The sequence below is a fragment of the Cariama cristata genome, unplaced genomic scaffold (assembly GCF_000690535.1).
Source record: "Cariama cristata isolate BGI_N322 unplaced genomic scaffold, ASM69053v1 scaffold9283, whole genome shotgun sequence".
NCBI classification, from domain to species: Eukaryota; Metazoa; Chordata; class Aves; order Cariamiformes; family Cariamidae; genus Cariama; species Cariama cristata.
The window spans coordinates 1-19,825 of NW_009606608.1; the positions used below are offsets into that span (position 1 = coordinate 1).

Sequence of the window (19,825 nt, forward strand, 5' to 3'; positions counted from 1 at the left end):
GGGCACACAGGTCTGTGCAAGGAGAAGGCTGTGCACCTTCAATAGTCTTTATAGCTCACCTGCATTTGCTTTCAGATCCTCGGGAGTCACCATGACAACAAATCTGATCGCCCGCTCATTTCGAAACATCTCATAGGACCAGCGTCGGATGGATCTCATGCATTTCACTGCTGCAATGCCATTATTTGCTATCAGGACCTGAGTATATTAGAAGCAGTGATGAAAGAGAGTCTAAACAGCACAAAACACCACACGATAATGAAATCATTTTTTTCTCTGCAGACTCTTCATCCAGTTTTGGGGCTGTGCAGTTTCATCAGTCAGCATTTAATTCAGCAAGAACATTAAGTGGCCCATCAGTCAATTTAGAAATCAGCTCTTGCTCGACCATAAAGATTTTAATGTATTATGCTTTGTGTGGATTAAAGAGCAGAAGGACACATGAGAATAGGCATAATGAGCGGCTAAAACTTTCAATACCTGAAAGGAAGAGACCTCATCCATTAAATGATTATGTACTTTTAAATACATTTCTTAGTGTTTTTTCCAGTCTACTTTTGTTATATCTGTCTATAAATCCTTCCGTATCAGCAGAAGTGCTCTAGCTCACTCAAATCTTTTTTCCTGTCACACTAAGCTAAAACAATGGAACGTATATTTATCATGTGTAAAATAAAATGGAAACACAATGATTACAGGCAGAAGTACAACTTTCAAATATGAATATGAACATTTTGATATCTGCAATGTACAGCCTTATAGAGAGAAGTCATAGCTCAAGAGAAGGGCTAATGCAATAGATGCCACAGACTAAATGCAACAGACTAATTTTCTATTGCACAGAAAATTCAAGGAACTAAAGTCGAAAAGGTCAGTACCTCACCTTTTCAATAACTTTATTCCCTCCAAAACGAGTAACGAATTCTGCTGGAGAAGCCACAGTGAAATCCCGCTGCACATCAACTTTCTTCCTGTCCCGGCCTTGCTTTACAAGGTGTAAACCAGACATACTCGGCCTAAGGAAATTTGTAGGAGACAGAAAAAAGCAACTTTGCAGTGCAGATGTACACAAATAGAAGAGGATACCTGAATAATTTGTAAAGTTCCCCTTGACCATGTTCCCCAAGTAGAGAAGCAGAATCACACCTTGCCTCCAGACCACCGTGGTCTGGTCCTCAGCTTTTACAGGTATGACTCTGTTTAACTACCTTTCAGTTACTAATCCGCAAAAGCCAGGTTATGTGGAGAAATTCTGGTTATGCTAATATATGAATAGGTAAAAATACATTCACTGTATATCACTGCCCAACACAGAACAACAATGCTCCATGACATTGCTTTCAATTCATCTATGAAAGCTGGAAAACAACAACAATGTTTTCTGGCTTTGGAAAAACAAGCTACTAAGATCAGACTCTCAGCTCACCCCACAGTTTACCCATTTTTCTTACTGTATTTACTGTGCTTTTCTTAACAGATTCCTTTCCCACAAACACACTGAAGTCCTTACCCCTGCCACCATGCAGGATTACAGAACCTTTCTGTAGGAAGAAGAGATTAATATTGGGAAGGTATTAATAAAACTACTCAATGCTTTGGAAAGACCCAACAGCAACCAAGGGGGTCAGTGCCATCGGAGCAGCTGTGTGACTGGCAGCATCTGCCCCCAGGAGCCACCCAAGCCCTGCTGGTTGCCCTTCAGCCACGGGAAACCCATCAGGAACCTCTGGCCTAATCAGCTGCCGAAGTGCTGCTACCATTGAGCAACTCCACTGGGAAATGGGATAGGATGTGGTAGAAAGCAACAGGAATCTCTTGGAGGGTACATGAAGGGAGAACTAACAGAAGGACAAGCCAAGTCATGTACAGCATCTAGAGGTCTCCTATAAACACAGCCAGCAAGGTCGGGTAGCCCGAGAGCTGTACCTGTGAGGTTCACTGCCACACGAGAGGTTTGGAGCATCCTGGCTTGAGCGAGCTGCTGTAAGAGGTGCTTGGTGACAGCCTAAGAGGAAACACACACACATTCCCCCTCACATTCCCTCATAAATACGTTATTGCCTATGAAGATTTACTCATCGGGAATGCAGACCCTCTTTAACTCTTCATCAGGAGCACAGTAACACCACAGATCAGCACTTTGACTGAAAAATTTGCGGATGAAAGAAGCCCTGAACAAACTGTAGCTAGTATCTGGTTTAAATCCAGATTCTTCTCTTACCCACCTTTCCTATGAGCAATCATGATGCTAACACAGACTATGCTGTGCTTTGTGGTACACATTAACAAAAAGAATCTAGACTCACATCATCTAACACAACCTATTCAAAAAGGTATATGCCAAATCCTGGTATAACCAACCAAGAACTGTACTAGAACGAAAGGTGATCGGTGCCCAGATCTGACCATGAAGTCACGTTTATCTACCACACATAGGATGGACTGGATCCTTCCCTTCCTCTCTACCTTGAAGCACACCATTTACTTTGGCTGTGACATCTTACTGTGGCACAACCCTGACTTTGTGAGGATTTCCAGAACAGCAAGAAAGCATATCCACAGTGCTTGAAATTCAGACCCTGCGTTCTGCGTTAACACATCAATCTTTCTCTCCCACACGTGAGATATTCCCATGACAAATGGTCATGCTGGTCGAGAACTTCAAGTTACAGTCTTGCATATGTTGAGCTTAACTGGGAGGTGAAAACTTGTTCTAAGCACAGTCAAAGAGACCTGGATGCAATCCATGAAGCCAAGAGTGGGAAAAGTAAAGGCAACAGGAAAAACAAGATCATTAGGGTGATTTTAAAGCATGCTAAAAATCCAGATGCCTATCTCGCAGCAATATTCTGGGACATATAAACAGTCAGACCAAAGTGCATCCAGTCTAGTAACTTGTCGCAAAGAAGAGCTGCTACCTGATATCCAGAAAAAGGCACAAGAACAAGTATGCAGAAGTTTTTCCCCCTGTGTACCTTCCCTTCTTCCAGCAAGGTGCGCTTTCAGAGACAGACATTGTCACTGAATTTAAAACTTGTCCCTATGAGCAAGAGTTCACAAACTGCTCTGTGATAATCTCAGCCTAGGAATTCTAAGGACAGGAGTCAACAGGAAAGAAAAAGAGGCAAGGTATAGTTAAGGTTGAATTTCTACTAAATTTGTGTATTTAAAGAGGGTTAGAATCTATGGCATGGCAAGGAAGGAGCCCAGTCCAACAAGTGAGATAGGTTTATTCATTGCAGGTTTACGGAGAGCAGTCGCAACAAAAATATTAATCACCAGGTCACAACTGCAGTGTTTTGTTACACAGGAACTTTCAGAACGCTCATCTACCTTTCAGAGTTTATAGAGGTTAGAAATTGTGCAGAATCTGAAACTTTTTTAACACTGATTCCCCAAGTAAGATGTATTCGAGCATCTTTCCTACACACTGCATGCAGAGATACCTCACAGTAACTAGCGAGGTTTCAGAGGATAAAATTAACATGTAAAAATATCAGGATGCATTTTACAGTAGAGTGCCCAACTGCCTCAGTCCAAGACAGCTGCTGCTATGAGGAGATGATCATATCTGCAATTCTTACCTTTGCAGCATGTGATATCTCATTTCCTGACTCTGCTCTGCAGAATCCTCCATGCTGTCTCAGTGAAGGAATTAAGAGATTTCAGGCTTGCTTATGACTCCTCTAGTGTAGCCGCCGTTATCTTATTTTTTCAACACTGCAGCTCAAAACCCAGCAGGAGAAAGCTGGAAAAAGCCTCTTGCACTCACGCGGTTCTCCTTGAAGCACCACCACTTCCCAGATTGCTTCAATCTTTTAACCTTTGTCCCTTGCCTTCCACCACCCCTCTCTCTCCGTCACTCTTTCTGTGACGCAGCATGCACAGAGAGGGTAGCAGCTTCCCTCTTCTGCATTCAGAGGAAAGCAGCTGATCAGGAAAGAGAGAAAATGATCTACAGCTTACGTAATCAGGCTTAACACACAGCTCCGCCGCTGCAGCCCACGCGATGCGCCGGGGGTGTTCGCAGCGATGGGCAGCCCCAGTTCACGCTCCCCGCAACCGGGGTCTCGCAAGGAAGCGGAGACCGCACAGCTTCCCCATGCGCTCCGTCAGCATCCAGAGCAACTACAGGGGCCAATTTGCCCAAAGAATTCAATTAACATGTAGGATTTCAGATCAGATTCTCAGGAGGGGTGGGGAGGTGACAGTGAAAGCATTTCCAGGGCTACAGAGAAGAAAGCCAGAGGCACCGTTTGTATAGACTCACAGAGCACAGTGGTGATCCAGACATGAAACAACAGATCGCACTGGACACCAGCCTGGAAGCTGGGAGACCCTGGCCAAGTCACTTAATTTTTCTGTGCCTCCGTTTCTCCACCTATAAAATGGAGATGAGATCACTCCAAGTGCTCTAAGAATAAATGTCCTCACAAGCAAAGTGCTACGCTACTGCTGGGTCCAGTAACATCACTGGAGGAAAGAAGAACGTTTACTCGGTGTCAAGCACACACAAAAACATTGCAAATTTGGGGGCAGGGAAAGGATAAGCAAGGGCAATGGATGCAGCAGCGCAGTGATGATTGAACCTGGACTGGAACTAGACACAGCACCTGGATTACATTTTTAAATTTCACGATGCTTAGGTCTGTCCTGGTGTAGGGCCATATCCAGGTAGCACAGCTTTTACCTGATGCACACATTTATTCCAAGAGTCCGAGCAAAAGCCATGCAATGACTCAGGAGGGGATCACACAAAAAAAAAGAAACAAGTACCCGGAGGAAAAGAGCCCCATGAACACGATGACAGCACGCAACCTTGAGCCCTGAAGGGCGAGGTGAGGTCACTGCAGGAGACAGGGAACTAAGAACAGTTCAGGCGACAGGAGCGACAACCGACAGCAAGTGCCATGTGTCTGATAAAGTGCAGGCAAACAATTCTGTGCAGATCCAGTTTCTTCAAGCATTGCCAGCAGCAGGGTAAAGGGGACAGTGACACACTGTGGCAGGGGAGAAGGCAGGCACAGAAGTCGTCACCACACAGCAGAGATAAGAGATACCAGGGAAAGAAGAGACTTTAAACAAACTAAAAAACCCCAACATTATATATCTACCTAATAACTAAACGCCTCTCTCACCTGTCAGCCTTTGCTCCTCTTTGAAGAGCTACTCAAACTACCCAATTATGAAGTACACCAGAAATTTCCCTTTTAATTCATTTTAAAATGGAAATATGTAAAAAAAAGCAACTCATCTTGAAATATTTTCCAGCACTGGCTCCATCTTGAGAGGCCTCCTGCCACACCACTTACCCCAATGTGGTACAGATCCCCCTCCCAGCTCGCCAGAGCAAACTGGGGGTCCCTGCCTCCCACACCCTGGCACGCACGACTCCAGCGTGGAAGTCTGCTCTCCCAGGTTCTCCAGGCTCCTGCTTCCCTTCACCTCTGCAGGGAGGCTACCACAAACCCACCATTTCACCACTTCCAAACAAGCCATCGTAACGGTAGAGAACTGTGAACCTACAGACTCTGGTCGATAAAATCTGTATCACTTTCTCTTCTGGTCATCACTACGTAAGACTGACAAAATCCAACATTCAGTGACCCTACTGGATATGTATTTCATGTAGTAAATGGTATATTCTGTCATTTTCAGAACAAAATACTTGCACAATCTATGGTTCCATTGTATTTCCTCAGTTTTTGGTCCTGATTTGAGATTAAAATTTATACACAGCATAACTGGAATTTTATTTTCCAGGTTTTGTGAAAACCATTTTCTAAATATTTGCCTGTGCTCCAAAAAAACCCCACTTACAGCCCCCAGTCCAAACAGTTTCTGACCACTGTAGCTGCAAGGAAACAAATCCTACATGTACACACATCTTGATGTTCGAGGAGCAGCTTCAGCATTGGTTAAAAATATTCATCATGCCTTCTACCAGCTGAATTCACTGCTATGAAATCAATGGACACGATTTGCTGCAACATCCCTACAAAGATACGCTACACAAGGATGTGTCATTCGGATATAATACTTACCATCAAACACGCACACACTCTACAAAGCTCATTTCCTAAACATAATACTACTCAGAACCCAAATGGCAAATATCATATGAAAACCATCCCCCTCTTTAGAGCCTAGGCCTGCTGTTAGACAAAAGGAAAGCCTGCGCAGTTCTCTGCTGCTCTAGCCTCCAAGAAAAAAAGCATTCGTTACAGACACATACCTGACGCACATCGCAGCTAGGAGCCTGCATTGATCCCAGCACTGTAACATGCCAAGTGCTATCAGTGACGTAGCAGTTTATTCCAAAGGCAGTGATGCATTAGCTGGCTTGTTTGACAGGCAGCCCTAAGGAGACTGCAGCACATACACACACGCACACACACCCCCCCCTCCCCCCCGAGAAAGGATTTTATTTTTTTTTCCCCTCTCCAGATTTGGCCTGTAAAGGGTGTGGAGAGAAAGCAGCTCTCATCATCAGTTTGGGCTTTATGTTTTGTAAATACATAAGCTCTGATGTGAACATGTATCTGATAGGGGTGGTAAGACTCAAGCCAGCTGAAGCATCCGTAAGATCTCCTCCAGTTTTAGATACACCCTTGCAACCTATTTCACAAAAAGGCAGTGAGAAAGAGCAAGCCCATATGCAGTCCAGCAAGCAATGCAGAATTCTGCAGCTGGAGTAAATGGTTCGCTATGTCTTGGGTAACAGGTACTGGAGGCAGCAATCTGGACTTACTCAGTTTTACATGGCAATTTTAAAGAGACAGAACAGTTGGCTTGAACGCTGACATTGCCAGAAATCAGTGCTTCAACCTCTACATCAAAAAAAAAAAAAAATGCAACTCAACTCAGCTCTGACAAAAGACTGAGCCTAAGGATTTCAGGAAATTAAATAAAAGATGCAGCACAAAACCCCAAAACAGCCCTCTCACTACTCCCTAGCTAAATAACTTCACTTTCATGCTAACGCAGACTTTGAACATCCATCAAGGCAGGTCTTTAGCCTGAAGCAGTAACTTTGGTTCCAAAACTACAGAGCCCAAACTGGCACAAGCTGGTAGGATTCCTCTCCAATAACCAAGTACCAACAGCTACAGTGGATGCAGGTTTTAAGTGCTGAAGCACTTGTTTGCCAGATATTTTCTTCTCCTAAACCACTTATCTGGCCTTTTATCTGCCATGCCATATGCATTTTAAAATGGCCCATACCCACAGGATGTACACACCAGATCACCGGTGTTCCTTGCAAGTTCTAAAGCAACATCACAGTTGTTATTATGGGAGGGAAGACAATGATTTCAAGTTCACTGAGCTCCTCTGGATCACACGCTCTTATGTACTACGATCAAAACCACTTCACTCCTGAGGCTCTTCAGCATACCCCATTCCCTCTGGCTGCTCCTTCCAAGGTATTCCACACTCGAGTCCCATGCTCAACAAGCCTCTAGCCTCCTGCATGCTCCAAGCCCCTTCCTTCTCCTTCAAATTTATCTTTCAGAATGCATTTCTTTATCATGTCCTTCCCGCTTAGACCCATGGCACCAAACTTTCACCCCTCAAAAACACCCACTAAATCTAAATGTCGATCCAAATAAATAGCCAAATTTAAATCGAATCAATATCTGTACTCCAGTTCCTAAAACCGCAAAGTACTGAAAGATCTTTACTTTTACATCCTCACAAAGTACAAAATTCCACGTGTTCCTGAAGCAACAGCTTAACACTCTCCAAGTCAAGCCCTGCCACCAACATCAAAGTTAATAATTTCAACAACAGTAAAAGACAGTTCTGCAACTGAGAGTAGAACTGAAGTTTTTGGCAAGGAGTCTTCCCAGTGCTCTTCGACAAAGCTCAAGTATCGAACAGATCTGATCTGCATGAATGAGAGAATGTATCTTTTTCAACAACCAGAATTAAGGGGATAGGTGGGGGAGTTTTGCATAAAATTTAACTCTGAAACAGGTTTTGCCTACTGTAAGAGAATCCTGTACAGAAAGCACGGTGCAGCCCATTTCGGCAACTAGTCTTAGAGTTATCATATGGAGTCAAGAGATCCAAGTTATTCACTAGCCTGGAGTCTTTGCTTTCCCTATCTAAAATAGGTTTAATGACACCTCCTCTAAGCCTACATTCATTGAGAGCTTCTCCTGCGGCCACTGAAGGTACAAGCACCAGGCTGTGAGGGGATTCTGCAAAAGCACTTGTCTTTGAACGCCTTTGCTGCATGTCCCAACCTGGGTGAAAAGCAAGGGCATTCAGCAAAATACAGGAGGGCGCCCTAAAGTATTCCGCTACAAGTATACTTCATTATCTTTTCAATTAGAAATATCAGATAAGTAAGCAAGTACAAGATACCGTCACCGCCGTGGTACCTCAGCCAGCTAATCTTCGCAAAATCTCCCTAGAAATTACTGAATTTAGAGGTGACGTTTCCCATGTTAACTGAGGTCAAAGGGATTAAAATACCTGTTACACCAAAGTGAGGAGAATGGTACTTCTGCGAGGTATGCAGATGAAAAGTCCTTTACAGGGTATTTGTTCACAAAACTGAGTAGCTTCAGAGAAGAAAAAAGAGTTATAATTCACAGGTTATCAGTATAACCAGAAACAGCTAGGAATCCAAAACACCTTACAAGCTCTCTCTTTTTCAACAGATACAGGAGGACATTCAACTTTTCACTCCAGGTGGATGAAGTTCAAAATATAAATCACAACCTCACTCACTGGCAGGAGTGGTAACAAAAGGGAACCAAGCCCTTTGTTTTGGCAGGGGTTCCTTGAAGATGCCCAGCTTTATTTCAATAACCTGCAGAAAGATGCAACAGCATCACTCTCTGAGCCAACAGCGATCGATTGTATGCAAAGGAAAATGTCTCGGCAAGCAGCATGCAATTCCAGTTTCATGAACAGCCTTCCTTCTGGTCTGCGAGACGCAGACCCATGGAAGTCAACCCACAGAAAATCCTCAGCAGCGCCGTGGCAATTGCTAGCACAGACAGCGGAGCAAGAGGAGGAGCCTTCAACTCCAGCAGCGGTCCCACAGCCAGGACTACGCAGAAAGCCTGGAACGGGAAGGAATCAGTTCAGCAAAGGAGAAATCCTTTTTGATGCAGCTGGACCAGTCGCGGATGCAGCAGTGAAAGCATCAGCCTTGCAGGCACTAAAGTATACTTGTACTTCTATGCACACATTTGTGCATAAAATTATGGTGGCACTTGTAATTTTACAAGATCATTGCTCTATAGAGTAATCTCCTAACCACAAACAGTTGGACTGGAAAGGAATTTTTTCGAATTCAGAACAAGCTCAAAAGAATCCTTTATTACTTTTAGTACTCTGTGCAATCACTCTACAACCAGTTTCTAAGCAGGCACCTTTCCCAGTGCCAGGCTGGGGGTACTCAACACACTACTGTCCAGACTAAAATTGAGGCATTCTTCCAAAATTACTTTAACAGGTGACTAGCTCTTCTTAAGCACCTCAATAATTTATTGAGGCTATTTACTGAGAAGTCCAAATAGCGTTAGGTGCTAAGGGCTAAAGTCTCTGTGGGCTTAATGTCAGAGCTAACAGTTGAGCTACTTCCAAAAATTTGGCTTTCAGTTGATGCAAGCGGATTGTCAGGTGACTGTACACCCATTTAATTTCTTATGAAACCAGAGCCCTGACGTATAAATACCAGAAGACATGCAGGATTTATTCTATTTTAAACAAGAATTTCACACAAGATACCATCTTTGAAGCTAGGAATTAAATTTAGCAATAGTCAAGAATAATTTATTAAACAAAACAAACCAACTCAAATTACTTTCCAAGTAGTATTTACAGAGAAGCTATTTAATCTACCACTAAAACTTCAGAAAGGAGCATAGCAACTGTCTAACAGCTCACTACACTACAAGTAAAAACTGTATCCCAACAGGACTACTGCCTTTGGCTGGAAGTGCTCATGGAGATTTCCGAACTCAGAGACAACACAGCTATGCCTGGAAGCAAAGAGATTAATAAAAAATGGTACGCTTGTTTTTATTATCTAAAGGCACAAAATGCAACAAAGAGTAAATTTTGTTGTTGTAAACTGTACACAAGTAGAGTATTTTCTTCAAGGACCCTTGTTTCCAATGCTAAATGCTATAACTAACAGAGTGAGGAGGGCATTTATATGATTTGTATCCTGATACTCTTTAAATAATGCACAGTTACAAGCAAGAAAAGAATCAGAACATTTTAGTCTGCTTGGTTACCCTTCCAACACACTATTTCTGTTAAGCGCTGATGTTCTGCACACCAACTTAAAGTTCATAATCAGAGCGTGGCTTTCTCAATCCTACATAGTAGCAGCCAACTGGCACAATCAAAGGTCTTCACAGATCTCTAGTGGTACAAAAGCCTATATTGTACAACCCGTCCCAGCAAGACTGTCTCTAGCAACAGTATAAACACTTAACAAGATCAATAAGGTGATAGATGGAACAATACAGCGCGCACACCCTCTGCATGCTCAAATGAAGAAACATGAGTTGGCATACAGACTACCCATAGCTGGGTCAGGACATATCGATTAGACATCACATCCCCATCAAATGATAAGGCTCTCAGCAATGTTTTCCAGCTCAGACAGGAGACCTGCAAATCTCAGGTACTCAACATATGCCAACCAGTCTACTGAAACATCTATGCTTCATGAACTGGCAACGTGATGTCGCTTTTTATGGGGGTCTAAGAGCAAGAGAGAAGCAGCAATGCCTATTACTACAGGTACTCTCACAAACCCTTTTTCATCTGACTAAATTCTGGATTTTAGACATAACTGTTCCCTGAGAAGGGCTTCTCTGCAGCAAAGCCCCTCACCTCAAATACAAGCTCGCTCTCTATCTGACTAAAATTTCCTGTGTGAAACTAACCAGCAAATGGAAATATTTTTGGCAACTTCTTCAAAGATATGCTCTCTTGGACCTGCACCTTGTTTGACCCACTACTCAAACGGTACAGAACTCCCATGAACTTACCTTTGTTGCTTTAGAAAGTGTAGTACCTTTGTGATTACCAAAAGGAAGCTGGAAGCCAGAACGCCTATGTTCCAATAATTCACTGTCACAGAGTGACTTCAGGCAAGTTGTTGAACTTGTCTTTGTCTCAGTTTCTCCATCTGTAAACATTATTTGGAAATCTTTTGATGAAAGGGACTACCATCCTGGAAAACTATTTCAATTCATCTTACTTTATCTTAGAAAAACAGCCTATAATGCTGTACCTTTTTTTATTTGAATTGGCATTTCTCTCCAATTTAACTGAAAGTCAAGTACCCTCAAAAGAGAGTGCCAAAGTAAGCAAGTTACAACAGAGGTGCTCAAGGTTGCACACCTATTGCATTACAGCTCTCTGATGCCCAGCAGTGTCCTAGAAGTTGCTTGATTTTCTGGCTCTCCTATTGTCTATTTCCACACTAATGGTTATGTGTTCATCAAGTTTCTTCTGTTCCTAAAATACATATAGTTACAGGGCTAGACCTTTTCCTGCTTCAAAATTACCTTTTGTGCTGCCAAATTTCTGTAACTGGCAGTCTTTGGAAAGGTAATCCCCTTTAAATTTGCTTTAAGATTTTGTATCTGTTATATTAGGGCCAGCTGGCCAAACATGTCCATCAGTATGACCGCAATAACTCTGTGAAGTATGGACTACTATCCCCCCTCTGCCCCAGCCCAGGGAGTCTGCCTCTATTTGCCTTCAGAGGCTGGCTCCCTCAAGGGGGAAGGGAACCACCAATAAAAGGACAGATTAAAATTCCTTAATCTGCACAAGTAAAGAAACCAGCAAAACAGAAGAACAAGCTGAAAGGATTAGCTGGTCGTATAAACATCTACTACCGCTCAGCAATAGCCAGTAGCCTTTTTGGAACCAACCATTTCTTCAAAAGCAAGAAAGTAAAGGTAGTGAGGGACTGTTCAGTAAAAACTATAGTGGGATTCAGACTGTCCTGTATGTTCCTGGAATGGGATGACACCTTTTAAAAAAACAAGCAGAAAGAGCAAATCAAGAGGAAGCTTTCTAGATTTGGTTCTGACCACTGGGAGGATCTGCTGGGAGAACCCAAGGCTGAAAGGCACCAGAACAAACAATCACAAACCTCTTTGCAAGGAACTAGCACACAAAATGTAGTAAGTCACATCCAGCTGGAAGATGTCAAGGACAAAGCTTTCCTAAACAAAAATGCATTTCCTTCCTTACTTGCTAAAAAGGCTTGCCAACAGGGGACTGTCAATTGCTGCAGTAAATTTGGATGTTAGGAAGACTTTTCACACTGTTCAAAATTATGTTTTCATACATAGAACAAGTATACATGAAACAACTGCAGGGTAGTCGGATACTCAGACAATGATGAGCAACTGTTCTGTTAAAGTGGAGGGATGTAAGAAGCGGGGCTTTGGTAAGGATCCATTCCAACACCAACACTATTTAACACTTTCTTTTAAATTGATCAGTTAGGAGCTTACCATCAAACTAGGAATGACTGAAGATGCTTTGGAATCAATAACCTAATTCTAAAGGAATTTGAGAAGGTGGCAAAGTAATCTGAAATGAGCTGCTGCAATTCAGTAGTGACAAGTGCAAATATTACACACAGTAAAAGACAACTTTATAAATACTCAGTGCGGTGGCTGTTCATGGACTGCTGCTCCCCATGTACAATACCTCCTCGCTCTACCCCGCACTGACGAGGCCTCAAGTACAGTACTGCATACAGGTCTGGGCACCAGACCTCCTGGAATATGAGAAACAAATGAAAGGGACATGGAAGAGCGAAGCAAGACTGATCAGACACCTAGAAGCTGCCACCTGTACACACACCAACAAGACACCCAGCCTGTAACAGAGAAAATCCAATGGGCACATCCCACTAGCAAATCAGCGACACCATAAAAATAAAGGGGCCTTTTGACAAGGAAATATTAGCATCAAGATGTCAAAAGCCCAACTTTACAGCTCATTTGAGCCACAAAGCACTAGGAGTAGAAGGGAAGCAGCCCTCCTCCCAGCTCCCGGAGCTGTAAGCAGCAGCTACCATATTAAGTCTTGGCTTATCACCACTCTGCAGGATACCAATCTTTTCTTTCACCATGAACAAAATCTTCTCTATCCAAAACAAAAAACATTCCAAGCAATATGGAGTCATTGATCTTCCCCAGAGGTACTGCCAATTCTTTGGCTACATATAAAGCAGGAAATCCCATACGAGGACAAATAAGCAAATAACGTCTTTTTCTCAACAAACATCTAAAAGACATATGCAAGTGAAAACTCAGACAACATATTTCAATTTTCTGAAAGCTGGGACAAGAGACAGGCAGTACAAGCAAGACCACCGTAACACTCAACAGCTGAGATGTCTGAAAGGTGCTTAAGGAATTAAGGCACAGATATTTCATTAAAACCAACGCAAAATAGAAAGTTTTGATACAGATAAACATACAAGAGGTCATTTAGAAACAGAATGCCTGAAGATGTCTTGGCACAACAAAAACGTTTGAAGCCAAATCCAGATATAAAGTTGAATCTTTGGATTATCTTTGGAACGGTGGGGTACAAAGGCTGAAGACTGAATCTGAGTACTATTTCATCCATACCTCATATGGCTTGCCAGGCCTTCTTGAGCATTAGGAAGTCCCAGATCTGAAAGGGAATCCGAGCAGACAGATACAGGTGACAAAGACCTCTCTTTCTCCTCTAGCAGATCAAGTTTCACCAAGGAGCTCGTCTCATCTTCTGAGTTATCCTCTGACACAGAGCCAATGATAAAGCGAGAGTGAGGGTTCATCTCCAGAGGTTTAGTGGGTTGGGAAGACTCTTCCATGGCTCCTACAAATTGGGCTCTCAGTACTGTAAGGGGCAGAAGAAAGTACAAAAACCAAAACCTGAGGTTAATACCTGCTATTGCATGATAAAGAAAAGGACAAAGCAAGGTTCATGTCTGGAAGGAAACGCAATGACAAAACACCATAGCTAAACCCCAAAAGGGGTCCAGGACCAAGAATAGATACTCCTGCCATAACCTGTGACTTTTCTCTTTGCACAAGGACTATGAGATCAAAGCAGCTGGTCATTCTGATCTGTTGCAGAACCTGCTAGTTTAGACAAAGTGGTAGTAGTCAATTAAGAACAAAAAAACCCACATACAAATGCATGACTAGAAATCCAAAATTTTTGGTTTACTACTGTTCTTCAGTTTGTTAGTTAGTGGTGATTTCTAAAACTTAAGCAGGGTTGGATCAGATGATCTCCAGAGGTCCTTCCAGCCTCAGCCATTCTGTGACTCGGTGATACAAAATTTGTATTTCAACACCATCTGAACACTGGGACTCATTGTGCTAGGTACTGCACGTAGCATTATTTACCGCTATTCAAATGATGGATCTGACTGGTCAGAAATGCCCTTTTCCCAGCCCTTATCAAGTGCAAGACACATTCTCTCTTACATTTTTTCAGAAGACTTTATGTATCTTAGGATTCCTTTAGGAATCTGAGCTGATCTACCAAACACCGAGAAGCACACTGAGCATGCCAGCCAGCAGCCTGCCAGCCAGGTGGGGCTACACAAGACCTAAGATCAGGTCAGCACACGAGTCCACCTTCAGCTGTGGTCAACAGCAGACACTTGGGCAAGAGAAAAAGAACAAGCCGAACATATATTTTGCCTCCCGAAAATATGATCTCAGCTTCCCATGCCAAGAGCTCAAGTACATCTCAAGCCAGAATTGCTAACTCTGGGCTTAGTGGCATAAAAAGTTACCACTGAGGCAAAGTGAGTAATTTTGAAGTTTTCCCTTAGAGAGGCACCCACAGATCCTGGAACAACTACAGGATTAACTGAATATCTTATAAAAAACGATTCTCTAGGAGTTCTCTATACATGTAACAGCTATAACACAAGCAGTAATCAATTTTAAACTTCTTCCACATATTGTTGTATCATCTGCTTTATCCTTAATCTGAAAAGATCAAGTTTTAGGAAGACTTCAGTCTCCAAAGCTCGTTCAAGTCTGACGATAAGTCACCACCACGATGACTTTAACAAATCTAACAGCCTACTGCAGTCAAAGTGAAAGGTCTCGCTCCATTCACACCTACCTCTTCCCTTCTCTGCCCCAGCTATGTGTCCACATTGCCTACTCCCCACCACCTCTGGTGCTTTCCAGACCACCCTCTGATCCGATTCAACAAAACCATCAGAACCGCAACCAACAAAACAAGGTAATTTCCTGCGAGGTTAGCAAGTGGAATTGGAGCAGCAAAGGGAGCAGATGGGAAGATACTGGTAAGGAATGATGGAGACAGAAGCAAAACCTCCCCTTTTTGGCAGCAGTGAATGGTCAGACTGGCTCAGCCATCTTCTGTAGCTTCACCCTGACTTTAACCTCTCGGTCCCAGACCATCAGTGTCATTTAGAGGATAGTATCTGCTTTATAGTAATATATTGAAACTTAGTGGCATGATTTACAATTGTCAGATGAAAATACAAAAGTTCGGGTCTCCCTTTTCCATTAAAAAATCATTACATAGAAAGAGAAAACACTCTTAATACAGGGAACTCTGAGTATCAAAAATCCAGTGTTGTTCCAACAGGGAATGAATGCATTTTCTTCAAAATTAAAAAAAAAACAGAGAAAGAATATGAAAGATGGAGAAAACAAAGGAGTACCTCACAGCACAAAGACAGGTGGGATGGGGAATAAACATCTGATTCACCCTGCTCTGCCTGACTTTGATGTGCTTATATGATAACTACACACAGCTGGAAATCACATCATTATAAAATTAGGAATGTACTAACCTCTTGTTATTCTTGCAATCTGAGCAGTTATCCACTTCCAAAACGAACTGGAGAAGAAAAGAATTAACAAGTAAATATTATTATTATTGAGAATGTTCTGTGTGTTTTCCTGACTACAGGAATCACTGAACACAAAACTGTCGTGAAAAAACCACAGGTACAAACCAGACTGGATGGCCTCCTCCAGGTCGCAGAGTAAACCGGGAACTGAACCTGCGATGTTCAAGTCAAGCCGTGGCACCTCCCGCTACGCCATCGTTCTGGCAACTTCCGAGCAACGCGTTAGCGCCCAACTGACCATCCCACATATATTTTAGTTCCGTTTCTAAAAGAAAGTATTCTTTGTGACAGTGCTATCTACTTATGTCTAACTTTTTTTCCTCTGTCAGCTTCTGAATCTGTTGGCCAATTTCAGCTGAATTTGACGGTCAGGAGTAAATTCCAATGATAATTAGAAATCTCGTGAAAAACTGGCGGCTAGAAGACACAGCTGACATGCCATATTTTTACATGAAACAACCCAATAGTTTACCTGTAAAACAAGCTGCGATACAGCAACAGAGACAAAGACAAGAGGACATTTATCTCAGGGCCCCATTCTCCCAACAGGTACTTCACTATGCAGACAGGACTGTTTTGATACCCTTAACTCTCACACCACACTGACATCCTAAATCGGTGGGAAGACCTCGTCAGTCCTGCTAATTACAACTATCTTATGCCAAGTACAGGGATGCAGCATAATTGGTTTGATAGGAACATGACAGCTTTCATCCGGTACACAAGCAAAACTGGACCATGTTAGAACACAAATAGGACATGATCGTAGTTTTAATTAGAGCACAGACACGGAATTTATAGATAGCGCAACCCTTAAACACCATGCTCGCTCTTTTCATCAGTAACTGAGAATTAAAAACTGATCCAACTGGCTCACACACTTTTACCGTGAATGTACTCAACTGAATTATTTAGATCAAACCCTGTGTTGACATCACTGCTCCCACAAACTCCCGTTTCGCTGGGGCCATGGGCAGTTCATTTTACAGAGAGATGTACTTAACCGTTTTATGACGGAAAGGCCAGAAACATCTGTCCCACATGGGCATTAAAAGGGTGGGATCAATCTGCCTTTTTTGAGGGTAGAGATGGAGAAGAAGGGGAAGCATGACTATAAAGTTTGCATATCTATCTGTGACGTGCAGAAACTAAACCATACACGAAAATTTCTTTAACTGAAGTGCTTGGGCAGGACCCATAGCACGAAGTTTAATCAAGTTTTGTCCGCACACATAAACATGAAGACAATATTTACGTGTATATTTATCCTGGCATCAGATCACTTCTAGAGAATTTCATCCAGACGGATTTACTGCTGGCACAATCATCAGCACTCAAGAACCTCGGATACTGCCAAATTAACTTCAACTCTTTCTTAATGAAGAAAAACTTTTTTTCTATTTTCAAGAACTTACACGTTAATAAGCAAGTTTCAAGTCTTTTTTTTTTTTTTCCTAAGCAGAGAAGGAAAGAGAGGAACAGGCAGTGAAGCGTTTCACCCAAATACTCCATGAGAAAGCACCAAACCAATGCCAAGGCTCCTGATCCCCAATGCCACGCTCAAACAACTTGACTCAAACATCTTGTTTATACAACTCGCTTCAAAAGAGGTTAGTTATCCGTGAAGCCCCATTCAAGTCCATTTACCAACGCACTTCCAACCCCTTGTAGTCCAGTCCCACAGTCATGAGTTCCACTGATGTTCTGCAATCAGCTGGTAACTCAACATTGCATTGAATTAGACATAAGCTCAGCTTGTTCTCAGCATGCTGAAATTCGTTATTCATATTTAAATTAATTTCAGCATTGTCTGGGGCCAAAAAAAAATGTCGACTTTCTCAGAGATCTCCTCACAGAAGCCTTTTGCTTTCAGTGCTGCAAACAGAACACGCGAGAATCACCAAACCTCTGGGATTGTATCCGCTGTCTGAAGTGTAACCGCCACAGTTTCTAACAAGCACCTTGAATTCAGCTGACCACCAGGACAAGGTTTGGGTACCACTAACCATCGCAGAGATACGGTCTGACCTCTAAAAACCACAATTGTCTGGATCCTCAACTACGTACAGCCCCTACGCTTATTTTTGCAGGTGTGAATCGCCTGTCAAACGGGCTAACTTCTGCAGAGACTGAAAAAAACCCTGTCATTTACAGAAGGATACAGATTGAGAATTTGATCCTGCGAAGATTTAAGAACAGGTAACATCATGCACTCCAAGCCTGCTCAGTTGCATAAATATGTTTAATCACCGTCGAGTCTTTACAGAACCTGAGCCACGCTGTCCTCCCTCCTCCTGAAGGAATCGGCTCCCACGAGAGGTCTGAAGATACACAGCACTTTCACCGCCCCCCACCTCTGCGCATATCAAGGTATTTAAGACCCAAACTGTGTTCATGCTACAAGCAATGAAAACTCTGCAATCCAAATGCAAAAAGTAACGTATCTGGTTTTGCCTGAGGTGAAACAAAACCTAATTAACTTCTCCACAGCTCTACTATTATCATTAGCAAAATTTTGGCTTGACAGTGAAATGCACATGTAAAAATATTAGACTTCAGAAGATTTTTGTAAGAGTTTCACTTTAAGACCATTTTTATTATTGCAAAATACACCTAGGCATGAAACTTACACCACGTCAGTTGGAAATGAAGTTTCTGGTTCTTTCAAACCACCCCATTGTGAAGGCAATCACACTCCTGAAAAGAACACGACGACTTCAGTGAAAACCAGCTGTAGGTTCTTTCAAAGCCTCGGAGCAGTGCCCCTACAATATCGATACGGCCTATAAAGAGGAAATTAACACAAGTAGTTGTACGCAAAGGTTTCCCGTCTAAAGCCCAGGGATCTGCGGTATTGCACATCAACACAAATAATTCCAACGCAATGAATGGATGTGTACTTCCACCACTCTAACGGAACGAACACAGGTAATAGAAAACAAAGGAACAAAAAAGGTAAAAACAAAGTAAAAATAGATGGTATCTGTGTAACAAGTTGACTACTTAATTGCTGTTACTGAACACAAAACACATCAGCACCGCGCTCACCTACACCAGGACTGGAAGTGAGTTTCCAGGTCAGGAGAGGGCAGAGATGATTTTCGCAGCAGGACGGGCCACCAAGCACCAAACCGCTGACCTGCCGAGCTCCCTGCCCGCTCCCGCCAGGCCAGCTGCCGCCCCATTTCGAGACTCGCTCAGACTCCAAACGCCGCCAGCCTGCACCCCTACGCAGCCGACGGCCCTCGACTCAAACTCTGCTCCCGGAGCCGTGCCTCCTCGTTAGCAACTGTGCATTGCCTCACCTCCTATCCTAAAATGTTCTCAGCAAATAGCAAACACCCTGCAAAGTCCTTTTGCTTCTAATGTATTGGAAGGTACTTCACAAACTGCGTGTCCACAGCTTAGAAGCTCTAGCTAGCTTTCAGATTTACTGTATAGGCATTAGACGCACAAAGCTAAATATACAAGGGCAATATGTGCTTCCTAGGTCTCCTCAGGTAAAACATCCCTGCGACGCTTCCAAGAAGAACATAAAGACAAAAAAGAAGCTATCGTGGTTTGCTAAAACACTCCAGATTGTGCCTAAATCCCACTGTCTCTCAGAGAACTAGGCATAACACGAACGGTCTGCTGAATATTTACAGCCTGCCAAATCAGAACAGACTACAATTTTACTCTGGATTTTTTTTTAACGTGATATATTCCCTTTTAAAACTTTTTCCAAGAAGATTTAAAAGACACCACGAAAGGAGAGGCGAGAGTAAGAATTTGGTTTGTTCCGAGAATCCGCTTTCTCAACCTCACTGTCCCTGAGCGCCCCGCCGCCCCTTCCAGGCGGCATTCCCAGCGCTCCTGTCCGCCCCCCGCCCCGGGAATCCCCCCCGGCACGGAAGAAAGGTGACAATAAACACCAGGGAT

The 19,825-nt window shown here is 43.0% G+C and overlaps 1 protein-coding gene across 1 annotated transcript; it reads right to left on the minus strand.

Moving 5' to 3' along the window:
- Positions 1 to 59: 59 nt before the first annotated feature.
- On the minus strand, positions 60 to 3,637 carry LOC104158704 (acetyl-CoA carboxylase-like; the record flags this gene model as incomplete). The annotated part of the gene is made up of 3 exons (XM_009696423.1): positions 3,585 to 3,637; positions 884 to 1,016; positions 60 to 198 (listed from the first exon to the last, which is right to left on the minus strand). Coding segments are annotated over exons 1-3 (325 nt in total), but the record flags the coding sequence as incomplete, so codon positions are not given.
- Between the last annotated feature and the right edge of the window lie 16,188 nt (positions 3,638 to 19,825).